General features: G+C 45.3%; 2 protein-coding genes across 5 annotated transcripts in view; one reads left to right on the forward strand and one right to left on the reverse strand.

Moving 5' to 3' along the window:
• rbm17 (RNA binding motif protein 17) overlaps positions 1-25,534 on the reverse strand; it is a 42,047-nt gene extending 16,513 nt beyond the window's left edge. Inside the window, exons 1-9 of one of the 2 annotated variants that reach the window (XM_086010765.1) lie at positions 25,431-25,534; positions 23,413-23,553; positions 21,667-21,783; positions 17,706-17,872; positions 15,831-15,934; positions 14,483-14,539; positions 9,314-9,455; positions 3,495-3,646; positions 983-1,068 (exon numbers count right to left, since the gene is read on the reverse strand). In XM_086010765.1, coding sequence (XP_085866891.1) covers positions 983-1,068; positions 3,495-3,646; positions 9,314-9,455; positions 14,483-14,539; positions 15,831-15,934; positions 17,706-17,872; positions 21,667-21,783; positions 23,413-23,535 — 948 coding nt within the window. In that variant the 5' untranslated portion in view covers positions 23,536-23,553; positions 25,431-25,534. Of the gene's footprint in view, positions 1-982; positions 1,069-3,494; positions 3,647-9,313; positions 9,456-14,482; positions 14,540-15,830; positions 15,935-17,705; positions 17,873-21,666; positions 21,784-23,412; positions 23,554-25,246; positions 25,352-25,430 lie in introns of those variants that run through there. The other variant, XM_086010762.1, reaches the window with a different exon arrangement.
• The window catches only part of echdc3 (enoyl CoA hydratase domain containing 3), a 32,649-nt gene continuing 30,343 nt past the window's right edge, over positions 24,935-27,240 (forward strand). The window contains exon 1 of one of the 3 annotated variants that reach the window (XM_086010767.1): positions 24,935-24,966. The gene's annotated coding sequence lies outside the window, so the exon portion shown is untranslated. Of the gene's footprint in view, positions 24,967-26,790; positions 27,129-27,240 lie in introns of those variants that run through there. The other 2 variants (XM_086010768.1, XM_086010766.1) reach the window with 2 other exon arrangements.

Here is a 27,240-nt window from a genome sequence, read left to right on the forward strand (position 1 = left end):
AACCCTCCCCCCCGCCCCACTATTTAGTTTAAAGCCCTAGTTTTTCGATTCGCCAGGACACTGGTCCCAGCATGGTTCAAGGGAAGCCCGTCCCAACGGAACAACTCCCTCTTTCCCCAGTACTGGTGCCAGTGCCCCATGAATCGAAACCCATTTCTCCCACACCAATCTTTGAGCCACGCATTCTCTCTGATCTTATTTACCCTATGCCAATTTGCTCATGGCTCAGGTAGTAATCCAGAGATTATTACCTTTGTGGTTCTGCTTTTTAATTTTGTCCCTAGCAGATCATCATGTGTGGCACGAGGAAAATAATTCAACAAATAATAAAAATCAATGGACATCTAGTAGTTCAGTAATATCAATAAATGTTTGTTGGAGCAGGTTAGAATAAAGAACATAAGGAAGTTGGAAATAAATATTTACAAATAATGTTCCTGTGACATACAAACTATTGCATTACACACTGTCTGCATATTTTGTGGTTGACAATGGCCACCATCCAAGACGTTACATAGAAAAATGTAAGTGTTCCACTTAAAACAGTGACTTACGCTGTTCCAAAAGTTAATACGTCGCTCTATTGCTTTCCCCAGAATTTGAATACAACTAGTAATCAGAGATTATACAACAGTGGTTTTCCCAATAGCTGATGTACAAATCACACTTTCACACAGGATTTTAATGATCTACGAACTAGAACTGCAACTGGTATCCCAGCACAAGCTGACCGTGTAAAGGATGCAGTGGTAGATTTTAACAGCAGTGTGACTCACTCAATGGTCTTGACAGCAACTGAAAATCCATATGCAAGATAGGATTTTCATGTGAGCGATGCACAGAATATCTGAAACCTGAAGCACAGCGATAATATGTACAGAGATCGGTGACAAAAGATGTCTGCATTGTTTTTAAATGGACTTAATTTCTGATTCCAAATTCAGTTTCAAAATGCAAACAGGTCAACACTTTCATTCCTTACCCGCAATAAGACCACTTTTGTGGGATTTTTCAGGATCTCGGTCAGTGGATTTGCTTCTGATTTCTTGGCAGCAGCAGGCATTTCCACTGTTAGTAAAGCAAAAAGAGTCCGTATAAATTCACACACCGCCATTCTACCAAGTTTTATTGAAGCACGCTTTACTCTATGAAGCTAAGTTGCGAAATTCATCCCAAAGGCAGGCGCTGCATACTTTATGCGCTGGACTAGAGTAAAATAACACGGGTTCAAGCCCAAGACTCTTAAACTCGGCCCGGATCTCTGTGCAAGCTGCTAAGGAGTGGCCAAGTGATTCCCGAGAGAGGGGAGACTCAGAAGGCTAGTCAACCTGGGCCACTCGGGTGTTGAATTACGGGGCGAGGCTGGCAAATGCTTGGGAGCATTAATCTCAGTTGAATGAGCAGTGTGTGTTGTAAAAGGGCCCAACAGGGAAAGGGTGAAACAGGAACAAATCTGGAATGTTGGGGGATATACAGAAGAGGGAAAATACTTTTTTTTTTGTGAAAAGCACACAACTAATGGTTTCAACTTTTCCCCCCACCTCAATGATTTTTAACGTGGCCGTAAAAAGGGGGCTAATTTAAAGTCAAAACCGTTGCAGTGGGAGGGTAGCACAGTAACAGAAAGCAGACCCCAGTACAGTATTTTGGAAACTGTATTGGCAGGAGCTCTGCATTTAAACTGTTTAGAAGAGACAAATAAAACGCCAAAAATGGTCGACTGTATTTTGAATGAACCAAATTCATTACTTTTACAGATGGGAGGCAAATTGTTTTAGGGTCTTTTCCTCTCCTTTCTCCCCAAGTGATTTTAACGTTTTATACCAAAGAAATTTCCTCATATTTTAAGTTACGTGTCCTCCTTGTGACAAATCACATCAAAATAAGGCACTGGAAACTCTAACTGACAACAGCAGCCTCAGTGGGCAGCCTGTTTTGTAAAAGCCAATGGCATAAATCTTAATTTATTCCTGTAATCGGACAAAGTTGGACGATGAGAATGATGCAAATTAAAAATGAAAGAAAAAAGTTTAAAAGACAAAGTACACTAAAAACCAGGGGGCATAGATTTAAAGTAATTAGAAGGATTTGAGGAGAATATCTTTCACCCAGAGGGTGGTAGAGGCAGAAACCCTCATCACATTTAAAAAGTACTTGGATATGTACTTGAAGTGCCGTAACCTACAGGGCTACGGACCAAGAGCCGGAAAGTGCGATTGGGCTGGAGAGCTCTTTTTCGGCCAGCGCAGACACAAATTTCTATGATTATATGAAAAACTGGGAAACATTTCACAAAGGACTTTTACGTTAATCTATAAAAGTGAATTTTTTATATTTTTTTAAAGTGATAAAACGAACAGTTACAATATCCCTTTAATAGATACTATACACAGCAGGCTGGATTTTCATTCAGAAGTCAGGAAGGAGGCGGGACTACAACTTTCGGGTTATAGTCCCGCCTCCATCGAGATGCGGCCAATCCACGCGATTTTCACTTGATTGACCTTGTTGAGCCCACTGAAATACCAGTGTTTTACAGCTGTTTGAAGCTGTCAAACACTGACAGTCTTACTTCTAACCGGAGTCCTTCTACACAGACTCAGTTAGAAATCTCGCCAGCACTGAAAGCTGCAGGCTGTCACTTTTGACAGTTCGCAGCCATTCTGCTTCCTGTGCCGGCTGAATGATGGACTCCCGAAACCTAGAGGAAGGAAGGCTGTAAAGGTAAGTACAGGTAATTTAAACTTCTTTACACACTTTAGACACACCAAACACACTTACCTCTTCACTCATGCACCCATCACTCACCTGAACACCGACATCTCGACCCCTCCAAGTCCTTCAACCCGACGGCCCGATTCCTCTAACTTGGCATGCTTTAGAACCGTTGGGAATCCCACACGACAACCTTCAAAATAGGGATTAGGCTAAAAACTGCCTGTTAACAGGCAGTTAATTGGCACTAATCCCTTCCCGCCTCGGGTCCCAGTGTGGGGCAGGTACCCACCTCCTTTGAAACTTACATGGAGGCGGGTTTTGGGCGGGATGGTGTTGGGACTCCCAAATTCGGGATTTTAGCCTCCCGCACGCCTAAAAGCCCGCCTCACGGCACACTGAATATCGACCCCAGCATCTGTATAACATCGCTCTCCAATGGGAATCGACAAAGCACTGCTCCTGATATTTTTAAATCATTGCTGCCTCCCGCTGACTAGCCCTTCTGTTCTCCTGTGAAGTTTGCATATGGAGCCACAGCCTCATCTTTCAGATGCCAATTATGAGTCGACACGGATTTCTGTCACTTAGCAAACAGTCACAATCTTGACAGGAAGAAGTTTTAAAGTAACACAGTGCATCAGCTCACAGATGTAGCTGTATGGAGCCCATTATTCGGTTAATAATTCTCATTCAGTATTTTTAATTGCAGGTCCAGCAGCTTTGATAAAATCACTAATATTTGAACCCCGTGCAGTATTACAACCTCGCGCAGGTACCTTTCTCTGTAATGTCACCGACAATAATCTTCCCTCCTCGTTTGCTGGTCTTCTCCACTGATAGCGCTGTGCTCAGCCCTTGCTCGTGCTTCCCTAGGCCTTGCCCCTCGCGGAAGCCATATTTCTGCATAATTTTATGCGCCACCGTGCCACTGTCAAAAAAAACAGAAGGATGCTGTAAATTAAAAATCCGGCCACTGGAATCAGCGGATGTGCTATATCCGTTTCACCGAATATTTTCAGTTTTCAGCTCCTTCATCCGAAGGCTCCTTCTACGCTGCCACAGCACTCAAAATGCATCCTCTGCCGCGCCAAGGTTTCATTTCCATATCCCACACGGGCCATCCTGGTGGCCTCTATGAGTGAGACTGCCAATTCTGTGGTAACTTACAGGCTGTTGTGTGTGGTGGGCTCATGCCAACAGGAATTGCATTTAGAATGTTCCAGCTCAGCTTTCGGAGAAGAGATTTCATCCCATCAGGCTACGGATCAAGCCCAAATCCCAGAATTGTTCAGTGTATCCCATTTCCGTAGCCTTTAGCTTATTTCCGAAAGCTGTTTCTGCATTGTACAATGTTCTGGAAGAACTCTTCACTGAATGCACATTCACCAAATGGCTGCCAGAATCAAACTGTACAAAGGGACTACATTTCGGATAGTATTCCAGGGCTTATTACTTACACTTTCTTTGCAACCTGCCAGACTACACGAGAGTCTGTAAAGCCAGTTTTGCCTTATTACGAGTCCTGTCGGTGATGCGTGCCTTCAATAGCAACTGTAAATGTAAAGGTGACCTATGGAGCCGTGACAACATCCAAGACTCACATTTTGCTGGACTCTGCAGTACACCATCAGGTACAGCGCGTCCTGTTCTGGTCCACTAAGCGTGTAGAGCTGGATCCACATGTCTGCACAATAGTGTCATGAGGCAAACATGCAGCCACATAGAACTGCTGCCATGTTACAGGAAACTCTATTATCCGGCACCGACGGGACCGGTGTGGTGCCGGTTTATCAAAAAGTCCGGATTACAGAGAGGTATAGTAAAAGGTACGAAAGCTCCGTACACAGCAACAAATCCAGGCTTCCCTGTTGCTTAGCAACAGGTGCAGGAACCCCGGCCACAGACCAAGTGTCCCTGTTGCTTAGCAACAAGTGCACGAACCCCAGTTACACAGCCACAGATCCAGGAACTGCCACCAATATGAAGTAAAACTTACCTGAACCTACTCCTGAATTTTGCCGGTTAAGAGAGATTTCCGGTTATTTAGGTGCCGGTTAAAAGAGAGTTTCCTGTAATTCCAAGCCAGGACAATGTGTGTGCATAATGGTACGACGTCAGTCTCTATTAGTGAACTGGCCTACAGGGGCTGTGGCACCTCAGGGAGAATGAGAACAATATAAATCTAAGGGGGAGGGGGGTTAGGTACCACATCGCATCAGATTGCAGGCGAGTAAGTAAAACACGTGAAATTAAACTTTGCAAAATGTTATCCCTACTGAAACCAGAAAAACTATACACATTAATATAATAATGCTGAAACCTAAATTTGGGTCTATGCCTGCCATTTGTGCACCCCTGTAGTCTACTCTATTCCCTAGCACAAGTTACAATTCGAGGAACAGCACCTCATCTTTCGATTAGGCACTTGACAGCCTTCCGGACTCAACATCGAGTTCAACAACTTCAGACCATAATCTCGGCCTCCATTTTTTCAGATGGCAGCTGTTGATGATTCTGCTGTTCCCATTTACACCTCCTCTAGACCCATCTTTTGTTTCTTTACCTGTCCCATTACCATCCCTTTTGCTTTGTGTTATCATCCCTGTTGTCATTTAATCTCTCCTGCCTTCCAGCCTATCACAGACCTTCCCTTTTGTTCTTTCCTCCCCTCCCCACTTTCCCTGCCTCTGTACTTACTTAAAACCTGTTACATCTCTAACATTTTCCAGTTCGGACGGAAAGGTCATCAACCTGAAACGTTAACTCTGTATCTCTCTTCACAGATGCTTCCTGACCTGATGAATATTTCCAGCATTTCCTGTTTTTATTTCCGATTTCCAGCATCCGCAGTATTTTGCTTTTGTACAGGTTACAGTTGTTTCGTAATTGCAAAATACTGCAGATGCTGGAAATCTGAAATAGCAACATTTTATCTTTCCTGCCTCTTACAAAAGTACAGGATGTTCTTTCTATTTCTTCCTCCCCTCCTAACCACCCCCCCCCCCCCCCCCGTCTCTGCACCTGCTTAATATCTGTTACATCTCCAGCTTTTTCCAGTTCTGAAGGGTCCCAGACCTGAAACGTTAACTCTGTTTCTCTCTCCACGGATGCTGCCTGGCCTGCTGAGTATTTACAGTTGTTTTGGTTTTAAGTATAGTTTCCAGACCGACACTGCCACCTCATGGTCGAGGGCAACAACAAAATGAGCAGCTGTTGCTCAGCACGAGAACCGACACTTCCAGCTAGTGTGAATTGGCTAATAGTTTCAATAGAGTACACACTACAGTGACAACACGGGACCTTTTCTTTCCAATATTTTCCTCTTCTGAAGGCAGTGACTCCTAGGGTGCAGTCCTGGGATATCAAGCACTTTCTGGTACATTGCCAAGAGCCCATTCTTCGTGTGTGCGAGCCTCGATAGTGCATGTTAACAGGCTTTTCAACATTACAGGCATAACAGCCAAGTCCAATTCTGTCTCCAAAAGGAGTCGAAGGGTCAAGATTAGGAACGGGAACTCTGGACAAATTCCTCCTCGTGTATATTGATTATGATTTAGCCTCGCACTCCTCTGTGATGTCAACTACTTTTACTAGATCTTGGGTGAAGTGAGTCTACTTCTGGGAATACAGCTGAAGCTGCAAAGTACCGTGATGCTTGACACACAGCCTCTTCAGATGGCCATGTAGCAGGTATGTAAAACCCTTTGCAACTCATTGGAAGCTGTGCAAAAAAAAAAAGTTCTGGTCTGCCAATACATTTAAAGAAAGAACTTGCATTTCTATAGCGCCATTCACGACCACCGGACATCCCAAAGCACTTTACAGCCAATGAAGTACTTTTGAAGTGTAGTCACTGTTGTAATGTAGGAAATCCCTTGTTGAGTATATTCAAGGCTGAGACAGATAGACCTTTGGACTCTAGGGGAATCAAGGGAACCAGGGATCGGGCGGGAAAGTGGATTTGAGGTCGAAGATCAGCCATGATCTTACTGAATGGCAGAGCAGGCTCAAGGGGCCCTATGGCCTACTCCTGCTCTTAATTCTTACATTCTGATATTTTCAAGGTATTTCAATAAATACTCGAAGGGGGAAAACTTTGCAGGGCTATGGGGAAAGGGCAGGGGAATGGGACTAATTGGATTGCTCTTTAAAAGAGTGGGCACAGGCACAATGGGCCGAATGGCCTCCTTCAGTGCTGTATCATTCGATCCCTCCTCAGGACTGGGTGACACGGCCAGTCACTTTTCTGTCCTTTCAGCTCTAGGATCATTGAATCTAGCCCTAAAAGCCTCTCCTCTCTGGCTAGTATAAGAATTCTACGTGAAATGAGTTCAAGCAAACTGAACCCAACACCCTGGATAAAATTGCCATCAATTTGGCACAAATTGGCAATCTCAGAGCGACCACAAGAATGAGAAATGTAAGAAATCACACAACACCAGGTTATAGTCCAACAGCTTTATTTGAAATCACAAGCTTTCGGAGCGCTGCTCCTTCGTCAGGTGACTTCACCTGACGAAGGAGCAGTGCTCCGAAAGCTTGTGATTTCAAATAAAGCTGTTGGACTATAACCTGGTGTTGTGTGATTTCTTACATTTGTCCACCCCAGTCCAACACCGGCATCTCCACACCATGACAAGAATGAGAGAAATGGAAAAAATTGCACTGATGCACTGAGAATTTTCTTTTAAACTTGTGATATAAAACACTGTTGCAGCAGGATACAGGAAGCTCTACACTGCACCTGGCCATGCTAAACCTGACTCAGAGGTGATCAGTGCCAACACTGTTCCCAGCACAGACCTCGTCAAGGTCAAACATTCACTGAAATACTGGATGTCCCTGCCCAGCTCATGCATGCTTCCTTTTTAAAAAAATACAACAGCTTACTTTATTGGGACAGCAGTTTTGGAAAATGTTTTCATCGGTCTATTGAGAATGTGAATTTATAAGCGCGATGCCCTCCTTCATGTTAATAGTGACTCCCAAGTCAGTGGCCGCTCATTATCACAAATCTCTCATTAAAGCAGAGCTCAGGTACCTGAAGAAACTTTGCTCACAGCTCGTCACTGAAGGATATTATTGCACTTGGAAGGACACAGAGGCAAGCATCAAAAATTGATTCCCGGTATCAAGAAATTAAGTTATTTAGAGGGGACTTGAAGGAAACTGGGCTTGGGTATTTCTTTGGAAGAGAGTTTTCAGGTGATCTATTTGAAATTTTCAAGATTAAGGCAATTGACAATTGATCCAGGCAAATTTTCATTGAGATGTTGAGTCAAAAAACCAGGGGACACAAATTAAAAATGAGAAAGTTTAAAGTAAACAATATTTTTTATACAAAAGACTTGAGGAATGCGCACTGGAATTCCCTCCCTAAATCTCTCCACCTCTCTTTCTGCCTTAAAACCTACCTAATTTGCCCTAATATCTCCTTACGTGGCTCGGTGTCAAATTTTGTTTTGCAACGCTCCTGTGAAGCGCCTTGGGACGTTTTACTACGTTAAGGCGCTATATAAATGCAAGTTGCAGTTGCTACCGGGGAAGGAAATTAAGTGCACTATACAAATGGGCTCAAGGGACAAATAGATGCGATTTGGGAAAGGATCGAGGGATGTGATGAGGTGAGTAGGTGGAGTTGAAAATGACCTCGCTCTGTTCCTAAACGTTCCCATGTTCTTGCAGTCAGTGGAGCAGCTGACAGCTCAAGAAGGATAATCCCTGATTAGAAAAAATATTTTGCTGGTCATAACTGTGTCGTGCTGAGGTTTTAATTAACCTGATCAATGTGCTGGGCACATTAATGGTACACTTTTACTGGACTTTTTACTGATTGATGTGTTTCAACTTGTGTACAATTCTGGTCGCCATATTATAAAAAGGATATCGAGGCACTGGAAAGGGTGCTAAATAGATTTACAAGGATGATACCAGAACTGCAAGGTTATACCTATCAGGAAAGGATGAACAGGCTGGGATTCTTTTCTCTTGAAAAGAGAAGGCTGAGGGGTGACCTAACAGAGGTCTATAAAGGTTTTGATAGAGTAGACACAGAAAGAGTGTTTCCACTTGTGGGGAAGAACAAAACTGGAGCCCATCAATATAAGATAGTCACCAAAAAATCAAATAGGGAATTCAGAAGAAACTTCTTTACCCAGAGAGTGGTGAGAATGTGGAACTCGTTACCACAGGGAGTGGTTGAAGCGAATAGTATAGATGCATTTAAGGGGAGGTTAGATAAGCACATGAGGGAGAAGGGAATAGAGGGTTACGCTGATAGATTTAGATAAGGAAAGGTGGGAGGAGACTCGAGTGGAGCATAAACGCCGGCATGGATTGGTTCGCACGAATGGCCTGTTTCTGTGCCGTATATCCTTTGTAAAACTTCTGTGATGCATGGCGCAAGGTATACACACACATGTCTGTTCATGCAAATGAATTTCTGAGTTTTGGAGGAAGTATATCTACTCTGGTCAATGCACACAAAGCAGCATTCTTCATAATATCAATCCTGTTTATACAAGAGGCACAAATGAAAATCCATACTACATATCATTTTGATAAAGAGATTAGTTTAGTTGAATTTTTCACCTACCCCATGTTTGCGATGAAGGAGTTGGCGGTGCCAGGTGGGGACCGCGGTCTTTCTGGCTCATCATAGACTGGAGGGGGAATAGCAGCCTTGACAGGTGCACTACGAGACCTGGATTCGTCCTCGTACTGGAAAGGTGGAATGACTTTTATATATAGAAAAAAGGGAAAAAGCACATTAGCATCGGAGGTGAGAATTTTGCCGAGTTTTGGTTTAAAAGTACAGCATACAATCACAGCTCAGCATTTTCATTTCCGTATCTGAAAACCTTTCCCCAGAATTTTTCGGAGTTTATTTTGGAAACAGACAGCCATCGACAAGAAAACTTTTTTTTAAAAAGGTGGAAATTATCTTTGATAATAATTGAAAAACATTTGTGCGTGTTTGATCAGCATTCATTCTTGGTGCATTGCCTGCATGTGTGAGCCTGTAAAAGACAAACGTATTTGCAATCAGATTCCTTAACTACATTGGAACGCAGGACAGGGAAAGGACGTGGAGATTATTTGGAAGCCAGAGACAGCATTTACAGCTCAAAGCCAGACAAAAACAATATAAAAATCAGGTTATCGTCGGAGAATAAAGAAATACCAAAAAGGGATGAAATAGCAGGGGGGGGGGGGGGGGGGGGGGAAAAGAGAACACAATAAGACCACGGGAGGAAAAGCAGGAATACTGTTGCGAATTTTGATAAAAACTGAAAATGCAATGCCATTGTTGTATTGGATGGTGCTTATTGGAAAATTCTATTGTTGAGCAAAATGCTTCCTTTACCCAACTGTTCTGTGCACATTAATTTTTTGCTAAATAAGACATTGGCAAATTCACACGAACAGGTCATTAACCTGCCTTAAAAACAAAGCTCAGAATATGCAGAGTAACAGTTCTGAGTGTGTTACAAGGTCACAACATAAACAAAGGCTTCAAAGGACATCACAAACTGCAAGACTGAATTTCAGAAGGTTCTGCCAACACCGGACCGTGCCAGAACACAGTGCCAAATGCAAAGTCCTGATCTTAGCTGGACCAGCAACAGGGTGAGGGGTGGAAATCGCAAAAGGGGGAGGGATGGAAAGTCAAACTTGCAGCTTACCACTCTATGAGACACCACACTAAAACACACTTACAACAATGTCTACGAGCTGACTTCAGCAAGTCATTGTCTCAGGCCCTGCTGCCTGCCCACCCCCAGCTAGGGAATGATTGATGGTAAAAGAAAACAGAAACAGTAATACCTGAAACAATCGAGACTTCTTTATTGCTTAGTACTACATAGAATGCACAGCACAGAAACAGGCCATTCGGCCCAACCAGTCCATGCCAGCGTTTATGCTTCACTCCAACCTCCTCCTGTCTTTCCTCATAGAATCATAAGTTGCAGCACGGAAGGCGGCCATTTCGGCCCATCGTGTCCGCGCCGGCCAACAAAGAGCTATCCAGCCTAATCCCACTTCCCAGCTCTTGGTCCGTAGCCCTGCAGGTTAGAGCATCCCAAGTGCACATCCAAGTACTTTTTAAGTGCGGTTAGGGTTTCTGCCTCTACCACCCTTTCAGGCCGTGAGTTCCAGACCCCCACCACCCTCTGGGTGAAGAAATTTCCCCTCAAATCCCCTCTAAACCTTCCACCAATTACTTTATCTAAATCTAAATCTCATCTAACTCTATCAGCATAACCCTCTATTCCCTTCTCCCTCATATGCTTATCCAGCCTCCCCTTAAATGCATCGATACTATTCGCTTCAACCACTCCCTGTGGTAACGAGTTCCACATTCTCACCATTCCCTATTTGATTTCTTGGTGACTATCTTATATTGATGGCCTCAGGTGATGCACTTGCCCATTAAGCCATTAGGGTAGCTTTGCGAAATGTTCTTAAATATCTGAATGAACTCAATTTGATTTAGTCTGACCTTTTCACTGTTCTGTACTAGATTTGCTGCTTTGGAATAAACAGCAACAGAAAATGTACTAAATCAAATTATATATATTCATAGTGTAACGATGATAAACTTGAGGGGTACAGGTTTATCTCGGATTAGTAAGGTGAGGGGAAATCAGCCTGACCACCGCCCCCAACTGCAATCTAGCGAGACCTCACTGAAAACTCAGAAGTGTAGATACCAGGTAAGAACAAGATATGGCTCAACTGTGATGCATTCCACAGTCAAATAGCCTCCTGGCACTTACTGTCCAGTGTCATATGCAGAGAATGGCTACTTGACTAAGATATGTAAGGGTTGTCAGAACCTGTAAAACTGGACTCAAATAGGAGACCGCACCTTCTGGAGGACAGAAAAAAAATGTATTTTTTAAATTGCCTGTCCCTCGAGAGTTCTTGGGCCAGATTTTGCTGTAGCAGGGCATTTAACAGCGTCTGCCATTAGTTACACTTGCCCCTGCACCCTTCAGCTTAAAACATTTTTGCTCACAAAGTGACTGAATGTGCGAGCTGGTAACAGGGCATCTGTGACTTGCGTGAAAAGGGCAACCAACTGTGTCTCTCGTTAATCAAAGAGATTGAAGGATTGGGAAATAAACAGCGGAAGGATGGAGAAGGGGGGTGAATTCAATGTCAATTCAGGTACAGAAATAGAAATAAAGAGAGGGAACGAAAGACTGGATTAAGGGAGAGAAAAAAAAGACAGAAATGAAAAAAAAATTAAAAATTAATAATTTGACCTTGTTAAAATCTCCTGAAACAATTCACAACCTGAAGGAATGAGACTCCACACTTATAATAGTTAATTTTCGGTGCCAGAGAGGTTGATTGGCTGTCATTAATACCGATCACATTGTTAAAAGGGGTATTTACGCTTTTCATTACCACAGGAAACTTTCGTTTAACTGGAGGTTAAATGTCCGGAAAGCTCTATCCACCGGCAAAATTCAGGAGTCGGTGCAGATAAGTTTTTTTTTAACTTTTCGTCGCTTTTTTTCTCCAGTCAGGCTCTGCAAGCGTCTAGCTGAAGCTGTTGCTTAGCTACAGAGACGCTTGCAAGCTGCGCCGACTGTTTTGAAGCTGTTGCTAAGCAACAGGGTTCGTTGCTTCAGACGGAGCTCAGAAGCTCCGTATGTTTTAACATTGGCACTGGTTTCTACGGCAGTTTTGATGGGACGGCACCAGCTTGGTCCCGTCAGTGCCGGATACCAGAAAAAGTTTCCTGTAGTCTTAAATATCTGTGGCGTGTTTAGTTCGTATCTACCGCGCAAATACAGCAACTTCACGTCATTCAATGCGGGTCAATAGTGGGGCAGACAGCGAGATGCCGTTTTTGCGAAGCTAAAGGTGGAGTGGCGCAACTGGGACAGCAACTTTTGGATATTTGGATTTAATCACGCATCTGCCCCTCGCCTGAAGTTGCAGTACCATTTACGCATAAATAACAGCGAGCGCCTTTAGCCTCACCGTTCTACTGACAGCAAAATCTGGCCCATTATTTTTATTTAAAAAGTTTGGTGCAAAAAAACATTGCATCTTGATGTGGTTATAGAACGTCAGGCAATGTCCAGGACAGAATTCAGTACAGAAGCGGGCAACAGCTTTTACTGGGTGTCTATCACCCCCGCCCCCAGCAGGAATCGTATTCTTATACAGTCAGGAACCAGAGATGTACAGCCATTATTAGACCACCATGAAAAGTGGACAGGAACTACAGGTACTGAGCCCATTCTGGGATAGTGAGGGAGAACAATCCTTTGGCAATCACTCCCTTTCTGTTCCTTACATGTGCCATAATGAAAGCAAGCTTACAGGGCAACGTTTTGTCCGTGTGTCTCAGTCATCTTTTATCAAGAAGTGGGGGTGTGTGAATCTGATTTCAGTCCCAATCATCGGAGTCAGAGGGCTGGATTTTGCCAATGGGGAGCTTTTGGAGGCGGATCTCCCACTTGTTGGGTTTTAGTCCCGCCTCCATCCACTTGTGGCCAACCCACGCTATTTTCCCTTGATTGACCTTGTTAAGCCCGTCCAGCGGGCTTAGCAGGCCAATTAAGGGAAAGCTAGTTACAGGTGATGTCAGCGAGTGCCGTTTCATCTGTCAAGAGCTTTTGACAGATGAAATGTCAGCGTTTGACGGCTCGGTGAAGCTGTCAAACACTGACAATCTGTCTACTAAGTTGTGTCTTTACTCAAGACTCAATTAGAAAGCCTTCCTGACCAGAAAGCAGAAGGCTGCAGCTTTTGACAGTTCAGCGGCCTTTCTGTGCCGGTGAGCTGAGGGACTCCCGAGACCTGAAGAGAGGAAGCCTGCAGGAAGAAGTAAAGGTAAGTCAAACTTATTAAAACACTTTACACACACCTCATACACTTACCTCTGCACTCATGCACCCATTACTCACCTGCACACCGGACATCACGGCCCCTCCGACCCCCGCCTTGCTGACCCTGGCGAGGTTCGGAGCCGTCGGGAAGCCCACACTTCAGGGCTCAAAATAGGGATTAGCCAAAAAACTGCCTGTTAACTACTTGTTAACAGGCAGTTAATTGGCATTAATCCCCTTCCCGCCTCGAGGAGGCGGGACCCGGCGCGGGTCGGCTACCCACCTCCTGGCAAGATGGCATGGAGGCGGGTTGGGGACCCGCCCCCAAATTCTGCCATTTTCCCGGCAGTACCGCCTCCAAACCCGCCTCCCCACGGCTGGCAAAATCCAGCCTAGAGAGTCGAAACAACATTTTTTCTCTCCTCACCACTTCAGTTTTGCAGAAAAAATATCAAAAAAAGCCAAAATTCACCTTCTGACCATGTGAATTCCAGAGTCTGTAGCCAACAGTAGTAATTTATTTCTGCAGTTTGATTGGGTAGACAAAACTGCCGATTCATGAAAGATCTCGTGCTCATCTGTGTAAGCCGGACGGTTCTTTCCCCTCAAAAGGAAGGAGTCCGAATGGAGGTCTAACAATCATCTCAGACCTTGACTTGTAATGTCACTAATATATTTGCAGCGCTAACATGCGCAGCTTCACAATGGGAATGATCACTGTGCGCGCAAAAAACTGAATGGGCCACTCAGCCAGTTAAAGGGCCCGCGGACCTAAAAAAATAAACTACAGGGAATGTTGTGCGACACCTATATTGTAGGAAGTATAACCTTGCAAAATGTTTTAAGCAACGTCAGAGGAAGATATTTTATATAAAACAAATTCAGTTTACAGCGATATTCGTTGTACGTACGTTCTTTGTCCTGTTCAACAAGCGATGAAGGCGGGGCGATCGCTGCTCCTCCCATACCTAAAACACAACAAAGTGAAGGACCTTCAACCGGTGAAAACCTTTTGTCTGAACAAAAATAAATGGCGATCTCTAAATGAAAAGCAAGTAAAACTAACAAACAGTCAAGAACATAAGAAATAGGAGCAGGAGTCGGTCATTCGGCCCCTCGAGCCTGCCCCGCCATTCAATAAGATCGTGGGCTGATCTGATCTTGGCCTCAACTCCACTTCCCTGCCCGCTCCCCATAACCCTCGACTCTGCTTTGCGGAACACCTCCGTTCAGTCCGTAAGGGGGACCCCGAGCTTCCGGTCGCCTGACATCAATTCACCGCTCCATTCCCACTCAGACCTCACCGTCCGCGGCCTCTTGCATTGTTCCACGGAAGCTCAGCGTAAACTCGAGGAACAGCACCTCATCTTCCGATTAGGCACTTTACAGCCTTCCGGACTCAATATCGAGTTCAACAATTTCAGATCATAACCTCGGCCCCCATTATATTTTTATATTTTTTATCCACACTTTTGGTTTGTGCCTTTTCCTTTTCTCTCTCCCACATGGCAGCTGTCTCTCACTCTGCCAGCGTATTTCACACTTCATCTAGAGCCGTCCTTTGTTTCTTTACCTGTCCTATTACCATCTCGTCTCGCCTTGAATATCTCTAAATGTCACTTCACCTCTCACGGATCTTCCCTTTTGTTCTTTCATCCCCTCCCCCATTTCCCAGCCCCCAAACTTGCTTCTTAATCTGTTTCATTTCCTGCTTTTTTCTCAGTTCTGACGATGGGTTTCGACCTGAAACGTTGACTCTGTTTCTCTCTCCACGGATGCTGCCCTGGCCTGCTGAGTTTTTCCAGCGTTTTCTGTTGTACCCTCGACTCCCTTACCGTTCAAAAATCTGTCTATCTCCACCTTAAATATATTCAATGACCCAGCCTCCACAGCTCTCTGGGGAAGAAAATTCCAAAGATTCACGACCCTCAGAGAAGAAATTCCTCCTCATCTCCGTTTTAAAAGGGTGCCCCCTTATTCTGAAACTATGCCCCCTAGTTCTAGATTCCCCCACGAGGGGAAACATCCTCTCTGCATCTACCCTGTCAAGCCCCTTCAGAATCTTATGTTTCAGTAAGATCCCCCAAAGTCACAACCAATGTTCCCCGTGAGCTGCACGGCGCTCCAGTGATACCGCGCAGCTGGCTTTTAAATAGAAAAACAGTGCGTGCACGGTATTTTAAAGGGGCCACGCAGCCCGAAAAAATGACCGGGAATATTGGTCACAACACCAAGCTGTAAAGACCGCAATGCACCTACTTCTTTTTCGCCTTTCTTTTTCTCTTTCTTCATCATCTTCCTCAGAGTCTGGATCGGGTCTTCTCGCGAACCCACTAGGTTGTTCATGTCTCTCCTTCCTTCGCCTGGATATTTTAATAAGAGAAATTGTACACTTTGACAAGTACACATTGTATTCTTACAAGTATACACACACAGTTCTGCTGGACAATGGTCCCTTTAAGCTGCGATGCCGGACAGCTGGTAAGCCAGCCTTTAAATAGGAAAAAAAAAACGTGCATGTGCGGTATTTTGAATGGGCCGCACGGCCCCTTAAAGGGGCCACGCACCCAAAAACAATTAAAGGGAACATTGCTATAGTGGATTTATAGTGGCATTATTCATGGTGAATCATAGAATCTGCTGCACATTAACAAACTATTCGGCACAACTGGTCTATGCTGGTGTTTATACTCCACACCAGCCTCCGCCCATTTAACTACCTCTCCCCCTTCCCTTCCCCCTGATGTTCAGCGTAAGCTGCGCTTTGTTCTGCGCAGCCCGTTTCTTTCACTGCGCGGTCCCTTTAAATTTCTGCGCATGCACGGTACTTACAATGGAAAAGCCAGTGAGCGGCCGGCACGGGACCTTTCCCATTTTGCTGCGCAGCCACTTAGAGGGAACATTGCTCCCCCTCCCCGCCCCCCACCACGTATCCCACTATTCCCTTCTCCCTCATGTACCGATCAATCCTCCCCGTAAATGCATCAATGGTATCTGCTTCAACCACTCCACGTGATAGCACAGAGCAAGCTGCAAGGAAAAGAAGTGAGAACGTACAAGCAAATTGAAACTTTACAACAGGCCCATTTGGAGAATCTTGGACATTGTTTCCGTCACATTGAGGCCAATGCCAGAATTGTTTCTGAGCAGTAGAAATAGATGGCTTTGTTGATGTTAAGAACATTTTAAAACTGCCCCAAACTTAAACTTGACTATTCGAAGAGCGAATGCGACATGTTACGTGTGAAGAAATGTGAAGTTCTCCACTTTGGTAGGAAAAATAGAAAAGCAGAGTATTTTTTAAATGGTGAGAGATTGGGAAATGTTGGTGTTCAGAGGGACCTGGGTGTCCTTGTACACGAATCACTGAAAAATAACATGCAGGTACAGCAAGCAATTAGGAAAGCAAATGGTATGTTGGCCTTTATTACAGAGGATTTGAGTATAAGAGTAAAGACGTCTTACTGCAATTATATAGGGCCCTGGTGAGACCACACCTGGAGTATTGTGCACAGTTTTAGTCTCCTTACCTAAGGAAGGATATACTTGCCATAGAGGGAGTGCAATGAAGGTTCACCAGACTGGTTCCTGGGATGGGGGGATTGTCCTATGAGGAGAGATTGAGTAGACTAGGCCTATATTGTCTAGAATTTAGAAGAATGAGAGGTGATCTCATTGAAACATACAAAATTCTTACAGGGTTTGACAGGGTAGATGCAGGGAGGATGTTTCCCCTGGCTGGGGAGTCTAGAACCAGGGGTCACAGTCTCAGAATAAGGGGTCGGCCATTCAGGACTGAAATGAGGAGAAATGTCTTCACTCAGAGGGTGGTGAATCTTTGGAATTCTCTACCCCAGAGGCTGTGGAGGCTCAGTCGTTGAGAATATTCAAGACAGAGATTGATAGATTTTTGGATATTAAGGTAATCAAGTGATATGGGGATAGCGCAGGAAAGTGGAGATGAGGTAGAAGATCAGCCATGATCTTATTGAATGGCGGAGCAGGCTCGAAGGGCCAAATCCTGCTCCTAATTCTTATGTTCTTGTTACAGATGCACATTTTTGGTGAGTTTGTATTTTGGTACTCTTCCTTCAAAGATTAGAAGAAAACCCTCACAGCTTTCCAAATACTTACTTTTCTCTTTCTTCAATTTCTTTCTGTCGCTCTAGCTCACGCTGCCGCTGTCTGTCCTCACGCTGCCGTTTTACAACTTTCTCATAGTCGCTTGGGTACATGGGGTCGTACTCATCAGCCAGTGGGATCAACACCTCTCCTGTAGAGAATGCACTTGGGACAGGGTCCTTGGAAGGAGTAACAAGAATTGATAATAAAGTAAACAGTAACTCCTTTTACATACTAAAGCCTCTTCGGATGGTCAAGTACGCTGCCTAGGTCATACATGAAGGATAGCCACGTGGGCAGGCCAGCGCTCACTGAACAGAACCCCAGCTAGAGTCACAGCCTTCAGGACAGGAGGACAGAAAATCGGGTAAAAACAAAAATGTCATTGGGCCAGAAATTCGTGGCCAAAGGCGTGAGTACGGTCGGGGTACTCACGCATCTGGCCGTTGGAAATGCCGGCGTTCAGCATGCACAGCGCATGCGGGGAACGCCGGCATTTCCAGACCCGAGGTCTAGGCACAGCGCGTGCGACTGCACAGGCAGCGCTTGCGCAGTGAACTTTGTAGATTTCATTCATGGATTCAGTGAGGGTAAGTCCTTACAAGTTACACTTGAAAAAAGCAGGTGTAAAGTTGTTCCAAGGCTGCGGAGGAAGATATATTTTATCGTGGAGCTTCTGAAATGCAATATTTTTGTTTGGGAAAGGGAGGGAAGTTATTTTAAGAAATTTTAAGTAAGTTTTAAAGTTTAAATTTTTTTTTTTTTTTTTAAACGGGTTTTCAGAACGGTAGGTAGAAGGAGCAATTGTGGCTGTGTGAATGGAATGTGAGAATGAGTTATGTATGTATGTCCACATATATTCCTTTACGTATATGTATGTATGTTTTATATTCCTTTACTAATGTGTATGAATGTATGTTTTTAATTATGATTTTCCAATAAGTTACTTTCTCTGAAAGTCATAATTAAATAATACATTCATACACATAAGTAAAGGAATATATACATAACACGCAAAGGAATATATACAGACATACATACTTTCAGAAGCTCCACGATAAAAAAATATCTTCCTCCGCAGCCTCTGGAGCAACTGTACCCATGCTTTTTTCATGTGTAAGTTGTAATGACTTGACCTCACTGAAAGCATGAATGAAAGCGGCGAATTTTACTGCGCACGCGCTGCCTGTGCAGTCGCACGCGTTCTGCCTCTGAACCCCTTCGTTCAGAGGACAGGAAATGCCGGTTTTCCCCACATGCACTGTGCATGCTGAAAACCGGCATTTCCTCCGGCCAGACGCGTAAGTACCCCGACCGTACTCGCGCATTTGGAAGGGAATTACTGGTCCAATATTTCACATGTCAATAAAATGAAAAATTTAACAATTGCACGATTTGCCCCCTCGCATCTGCGACTGAGGGTCCAAGGAGGTGCATTGCGCAAGAGGTCATCGTCGTACGTATCCTCACACTGTTCCCTTTCGGGAACTGTATGAAGTGGTGGAAGGATTTATGGCCGTGATTAACGCTCATTCCGTGACCGTAACCATCTTTGAACCAGCCATTAGGGTGGTTAGTCCTATGGCGTGAGGGCTTTACGGGCTCCCACAACCCATCTGAGGGCGGGGGGGGGGCCACCCACACCCACGGACGCAAGTATCCCGCTGGATGTCCACCCAGAATTTATAGTTGGAGCTCCGACTCCACTTGCCAGGACTGTCTGGAGTGGGGTTCGAAACCCTACTCCTTCTGGCCCAGCGGCGGGGATGCTTACTGCTACGCAAAAGGCCCACTCCGCACAAAAGGTGACACCCATACGTTTCCTGTGCCTTTTCCCTCCCCGTGACTGGAGCCCTATGCTGCCACTTGAAAGACCAAGCTATCATCTGCCCTTTTTGCGGCGCCTTTGACTTCTCATTACCAATGATGAGCAGGCGCTGCGCCTCCACCTCCTTGAGGAGATTGCTGAGGTCATCATCAGTTCAATTGTGAGTTCTTTTAATGTCGTGAAGTGTGCCCATTCCAGCCATTTCACGTTGCTAATCGGATTGGGCCTTTGGCATAGCGGTAGGATCCCCGCTGCTGGGCCAGATCAGGGTAGGGTTTCGAACTCCGCTCCAGACAGTCCCGGCAAGTGGAGTCGGAGCTCGGGCTCTAAATTCTGGGTTGACATCCAGTGGGATATTTGCGTCCGTGGGTGTGGGTGGCCCCCCCTCCTTGTATAGCTTGTGGGAGCCCGTAAAACCCTCCCGCCATAGGACTAACCGCCCTAATGGCTGGTTCAAAGATGGTTACGGTCACGGAATGAGCGTTAATCATGGCCATAAATCCTTCCACCACTTCATACAGTTCCCCAAAGGGAACAGTGTGAAGACACGTATGACGACGACATTGCTAAATAAATAAATGGAATTTAAAAAATTCTTTTAGGGCTTTTAAAAGTCTTTAAATTGCTTTAATCTGTTTAAAACTACTTCAGATTCTTCAAAATAATGTAAACATTTTTAAAAGTTTATAAAAGTTACCAAAATCTTCAAAAAACTTCCAAAAACCTATTTAAACTGCTGCTTTGCATGTAAAAATGCTTAGCAGCTTGACAGAAACATTGGGGGCGTGTCCTGCTACAATGAGACCTTAAGGGGCGTGTCTCACTTGCACTGCACGCTCCAGGCTTCGCGCTGGCTGCACTCCTGGGCGGCGTGACGTCATACGCTGCCCGGGATTCTTCTGTTTGAAACACCAATTCCAGGCGTCCCTGGAGCTGATCGGCAGGAGCGCAGGGTAAGTGCATATACGGGGCTTGCACGCGCGGCAAGCCCCGTTCACGAATTTCTGGCCCATTGTGTATTTCGATTCTCCTGCTAGTACCAAAGTCAAATCATACCATGCTGATATCATCCCCATGTAACAATTTTTCATATTTTATAGCAAAGATATCACATCCTAATTACTGCAAATGATTTTTTTTTTTTATATAAAGTGAAGCATATGCTCAAAACACCTATATTTGCAATATCTCCGCAAATGTTATAATGAAGGATCCCACCCACATCATAGAATCATAGAATAGTACAGCACAGAAGGAGGCCATTCGGCCCATCGAGTCTGCGCCGGCTCTTTCGAAGAGCAAGCCAGTCAGTCCCACTCCCCCGCTCTTTCCCCATATCCCTGCAATTTTTTTCTCCTTCAAGTATTTATCCAATTCCCTTTTGAAGGCGACTATTGAATCTGTATCCACCGCCCTATCAGGCAGCACATTCCAAATCCTAACCACTCGTTGCGTAAAAAAGTTTTTCCTCCTGTCGCCTCTGGTTCTTTTGCCAATCACCTTAAATCTGTGCCCTCTGGTTATCGACCCTTCAGCCACTGGAAACAGTTTCTTTATCTACTCTGTCTGAACCCTTCCTGATTTTAAACACCTCTATCAAATCTCCTCTTAGCCTTCTCTGCTCCAAGGAGAACGAGCCCAGCTTCGCCAGTCTATCCACGTAACTGTATTCCCTCATCCATTATCTCTTTCTCGTGCCATCTGGCCTCCTGTGCACTTTCAGAATGTTCTGTATTATTTCTGATTTCCAGCATTCTTTTGAACCTCATCTTATCCGCTGTGGATACAATCTGCGCTTGTAGCTTACAGGTAAACCTTAAAATAGGTCAATCTGAAAAGCCAATGCATGCTCTTTGCTTTTGTTCAAAACAAAATGTCATTCAAACCCCTCCCTGCGTTAGCTGTTCTGAGCCAGGGTGCTGGTATGACTCCCTGGGATAAGGAGACAACAATCAGCCAGGGCTCCCGCTCCCGCTTGCGATGCAGCCACTGAATCAGTCGTGGCCATGGTATTCCCTGTGGCCACTCGGGATGAGGTCCCAAGGATGCCTGGACCTGTGGTACTGTCTCTGCCACTGCTCCAGCAAGAAAAATATTTTAAAACAACAACAGGTGTAATTCATCAGAGTTTGCAGAGATTCTTACCTTTAAACCAGGTGCTACATGAGGTGGCGTGTCGACAATCTGTCTGTCTTCCCCAGAGCTGGCTCGCTTTAGGTCTATCACTGGTGCTAAAACTGTGCTCTGCTTTGAACGCTGGGTCTAAAAAAAAAAGCAGACGTGATTTAGAACCGATGACATTTTCTATCAAAACAGAGTCTCCCCACTGAAAGGATGGCAAATACCAATATAAACTGCATAGGACTTTAAGAAATCGTCCCATCACAATACACTGACAGTAACAGATCTCCTGCTGGTACACACCATCACAAATAGGACATCTCATCTGAGAAACTTTAAGATGTTGCTTTCACTGCATGTGTGTGAATAACTGGCAAGTATCAAAGTCATTTAGGCTGGTTTAACAAAAGCAGCATGTCATTTTGCATGTTTAAAATAATTTTCTATCCTCTTTACCCGCCCACCGTGTTATGCCCCACCTTTTTATGCACCTTTCTTCTGCTATGAGGACAGATTGGATAGGCTGGGGTTGTTTTCTTTGGAATGGAGGAGGCTGAGGGGAGATTTAATTGAGGTGTATAAAATTATGAGGGGCCTAGATAGAGTGGATAGGAAGGACCTATTTCCCTTAGCAGAGGGTTCAATAACCAGGGGGCATCGATTTAAAGTAATTGGTAGAAGGATTAGAGGGGAGTTGAGGAGAACCTTTTTCACCCAGAGGGTGGTGGGGGTCTGGAACTCACTGCCTGAAAGGGTGGGAGAGGCAGAATCCCTCATCACATTTAAAAAGTACTTGGATATGCACTTGAAGTGCCGTAACCCACAGGGCTACGGACCAAGAGCTGGAAACTGGGATTAGGCTGGAGAGCTCGTTGTCGGCCAGCACGTACACGATGGGCCGAATGGCCTCCTTCTGTGCCGTAAATTTCTAATGATTCTATAAAAGGTGAGCCAGACACCTGCTCCCATTGATTATCTGGCCTTCAAGATCTGCACTCGAGCCACTGCACCCGAGTCGCCCATCAATTTTCCCTTGATCTCTGTAGCAAAGTGTTGGATGTAGATCTGACACTCCAGCATCACGAGCCACAAAGGCGCAGAATTCAGTTGATACTGGTTCATTGCGATCTCACCCATGATGCCCTGTCAAATGTTGAGCGGAACAAGATGGGCAAAGAGGAAAAAAATCCAGAACAAGGTTCAATACATTTTTGTGGGTGGTGTCAAAGCTGAATGCAGAAGCAGTTCTCTGCTCAGACAGGGAAGACGCACAACAACTTATTATATTTATATAGCGCCTTTTAGCGTAATAAAACGTCTTAAGGCGCTTCACAGGAGTGTTATCAAAAAAAAGGTTTTGACACCAAGCCATATAAGGAGATGTTAGGGCAAAAGCTTGGTCAAAGAGGTAGGTTTTAAGGAGTGTCTTAAAGGAGGAAAGAGAGGTGGCGAGGCGGAGAGATTTAGGGAGGGAATTCCAGAGCTTCGGGCCCAGGCAGCTAAAGGCACGGCCGCTAATGGTGCAGCATTTAAAAACGGGGATGTTCAAAAGGCCAGAATAGGCGGAGTGCAGAGGTCACGGGGGAATATAGGGCTGGAGGATTGAAAGATTGAAGAAAATACCTCTTAGGGAGTGTTGCCCAACAGCTGGCCATTCAGTACAAAAATGTGAATGGCTTACTTAAAAGTCTCCTTTATTTAGAAAAATATTTGATAGTACTTCTAGCCTGACTTGAAAGCAAACAATCAGCTAAAATACAAAAGTATTACCTTTGTTTGTGTCAGTGTCGCCTTTTTCACTTGCAGCTGGGACTGAAGGAGTTTGAAGTTTTTTGACCAGCCCTCTGTCTTTGAGTCACTGGTCTCCACACCCAAGTCATCGTAGAGCGACATTGTGCCTTCTCTTTACAGCTGGAATGAACAGAAAATAAAATCATTCAATTTAAACAAGCTAAGAATTCAATAGGCAAGAGGGCAATGGTGAAACAGTCAGAGCTTTGTCAACATTTGACATCATCCCCCAAACAGGTTCAAGTGGACTGATGCAAGTCACACCAGTACAGTGTTAAAGAAATGATTCAATTATTGGGATTGACATATAGTCGTGTGGACAAATCAGCGGAGCCACTTCGCCACGGTGAGAGGCGGACAGAGGGGGAAGTCAATACAGCAACTTGCATTTATACAGCGCCTTTAATGTAGTAAAACATTCCAAGGCGCTTCACAGGAACGTTATCAAACAAAATTTGACACGGTGGGGATCAGGAAACGAATAAAGGGCAGAAGTGATATGCACAGTGCAGAATACAAAGAAATAGAAGAGACACAGAGAATATGAAGAGTTAAAGGTGGATCAGCAAGTGGAATGGGAACCACTCGCTTGAGTCACAAGGGCGTGGGTTCACGGCCCACTTCAGAGACTCAAGCACATAATCTAGGCTGAAACTTCAGTGCAAAACTAAGGATATTTTTTTGCAACTATATTTTAATTGAACGATATGGAGACAGTATTATCTTGTATTTGCAATGAAACAGCTGCAAGACTTTATGCAAGACTTATTTTGATAAAAACTACAAAAGCGGTGAAGTATCTGCTGATTTACTCAGACCTGCCAAGTCTCATTTATTTCCAGAGGCAGGCAGTACATTGTAGATTTTAAGATTAAAAATACGTAAATGTTCAATGTGTCTCATAGCCAGGGTGGGGGGAGAACAGCTGTATTCATTTCAAAGTATTTGCACAGTCGGGGAGGGGACAGTGGGGTTGACGGAGGAGTGAACGGGGGTTGACAGAGGCGGGAGGGGGATTGATGGGGGTGCCGGAGTTGACAGGGTGGGGTGGAGGGGTTGACAGGGTTGACGGGGTGGAGGGGTTGACAGGGTGAGGGGGGGGGGGTTAGCTGAGGATGTTAGCTGTGGCTCAGTGGGCAGCACACTCGCCTCTGAGTCAGAAGGTTGTGGGTTCAAGTCCCACTCCAGAGACTCGAGCACAAAAATCTAGGCTGACACTCCAGTGCAGTACTGAGGGAGTGCTGCACTGTCGGATGAGATGTTAAACTGAGGCCCCATCTGCTCTCTCAGGTGGACGTAAAAGATCCCACGGCCACTATTTCAAAGAAGAGCAGGGGAGTTAGCCCCAGTGTCCTGGGGCCAATATTTATCCCTCAATCAACATCACTAAAACAGATTATGTGGTCATTATCACATTGCTGTTTGTGGGAGATTGCTGTGCACGAATTGGCTGCTGCGCCTCCTACATTACAACAGTGACTACACTTCAAAAAAGTACTTCACTGGCTGTAAAGCGCTTCGGGATGTCCTGAGGTGGGGAAAGGCGCTATAGAAATGCAAGTCTTTATTTTTTGAAGAGAGTGGGGAGGTTCTCCTCAGTTTGTACAAAACCGGCCGGCCCTCCCTGGCTGCAGTAAACACTGACTGAGCCTCCCCGGGGGGAGAGAGAGCGGGATCTGGCGGGCTAGGCCCGAAGCCTGGCGCTCGATTAGCGCGGGAGGCCGGGTGTCCGTCCCGAGAAGGAGGGGAAGGGGGGGTGTTGGTTCCCTCCCCCCTCTGGCTCGGCCTCCTCTCCCTCCCTCACCCTCCTTACCCGCGGTGCCCACAAAGCCTCAGCCTCTCTCCCTCAGCCTGCCGCCGCCGCCGCTCCCCCAGGCCCGGCCCGTCCGTCCGCCTCAACGCTCCGGCGGGGAAACAAGCGGCCTACCGCCCGCCCCCAGGCCTCGCCCACTGCTTTTAGCATCTTCTCAAAATCACCCGGCTCCCTTCAAACCTACTGCTGAGGCTGCGGGTGGATCCTGTCGCGGGGCTCCTCACAACCCATCCAGGGAGGGCCACTTAATTCCTCGGAACATTAATTCCTCAGAGCATTAGTCCCTCAGAGCATTAATTCCTCAGAGCATTAGTCCCTCAGAGCATTAATTCCTCAGAGTGTTAATTCCTCAGAACATTAATTCCTCAGAGCATTAATTAATTCCTCAGAGCATTAATTCCTCAGAACAGAAGAAAGTACAAAAGCAAAAAAAAAGGGGCCATTTGGCTCATCAAGCCCATTGCTATCAACGCACTTGGTTACTCCCTGCCCTCCTCCACCAAAGTTAACCTCCCAAACCTGCAGAATACCCATCCAATCTGTTATCCTGCATTATTCTCACCTCCAGCTCAATTGTCAAGTGTCAGCTGTGACTCAGTGGGCAGCTCTCTCTCTCTCCTCTGAGTCAGAAGGTTGGGGGTTCACAGTCCCCACTCCAGCAGACTTAGAAACATAGAAGATAGGAGCAGGAGTCGGCCATTCGGCCCCTCGAGCCTGCTCCGCCATTCAATGAGATCATGGCTGATCATCTAAATTCAGTACCCTGTCCCTGCCTTCTCCTCATAACCCTTGATCCCTTTAGCCTTAAGAAATATATCCAACTCCTTCTTGAATATATTTAATGAATTGGCCTCCACTGCCTTGCGTGGTAGAGAATTCCACAGGTTCACCACTCTCTGGGTGAAGAAATTCCTCCTCATCTCTGTCCTAAATGACCTACCCCTTATCCTTAGATTGTTACCCCTGGTTCTGGACTCCCCCGCCATCGGGAACATCCTTCCTGCATCTAGTCCCGTTAGAATTTTATAAGTTTCAATGAGGACTTGAGTACAAAAAGCTAGGCTGACACTCCAGTGCAGTGCTGAGGGAGTGCTGCACTGTTGGAGGTGCCGTCTTTCGGATAAAATATTAAACCGAGGCCCCGTCTGCTCTCTCAGGTGGATGTAAAAGATCCCATGGCACTATTTTGAAGAAGAGCAGGGGAGTTCTCCTCGGTGTCCTGGGGCCCATGCTTATCCCTCAATCATCATCAGTAAAACAGATTATCTGGTCATTATCACATTGCTGTTTGTGGGAGCTTGCTGTGCACAAATTTGCTGCTGCGTTTCCCCCATTACAACAGTGACTACACTTCAAAATAGTACTTCATTGGCTGTAAAGCGCTTTGAGACGTCTGGTGGTCATGAAAGGCGCTATATAAATGCAAGTCTGTCTTTCTTTCCTGGCTCTGCCTCGTCTCCAACTCATTTGGGGTTTTCCCAGTTTTGTTTCATAAATAAAAAACAGAAAATGCTGGCAACACTCAGCCCTATCTGTGCAGAGAGAAACAATGCTGCCTGACCTGCTGTGTATTGCCAGCATTTTTTCTGCTTTTATTTCACATTTCCGGCATCCGCAGTATTTTGTTATTTTTGTTTCACTCCACGTCTAATTTTTTTTTAAAACTTTCGGGGCGCATCGACATTTGAGCAAGTGAGGTTTGCTGTTGGTGAAAAAGTGACGCACATTTAAACAAAAAAGAGCTGTATTATTTTTTTTAAACGGAGTGAGATTTTTATCACGGGAGGTTAAAATATTGTAGCTTGCAATGAAACATTTGTGAGAAAAAAGGCAAAGCAGAAAGTGAATAATGCTGTGGCTGCCCTGCAACGAGCACGGCAAGGTGGGTGGAACTTTACATTGGAGTTTGGTGTTGTGTTGAGGCGGGTGTACTGCACGGACAGAAGTCTCTAAACACCATGGGCGGTGTGACGGCTGCTGCAAAATGCTTCGGC

The sequence above is a fragment of the Somniosus microcephalus genome, chromosome 17 (genome assembly GCF_052327205.1).
Source record: "Somniosus microcephalus isolate GS21.2 chromosome 17, FLI_Smic_1.0, whole genome shotgun sequence".
Classification (NCBI taxonomy): domain Eukaryota; kingdom Metazoa; phylum Chordata; class Chondrichthyes; order Squaliformes; family Somniosidae; genus Somniosus; species Somniosus microcephalus.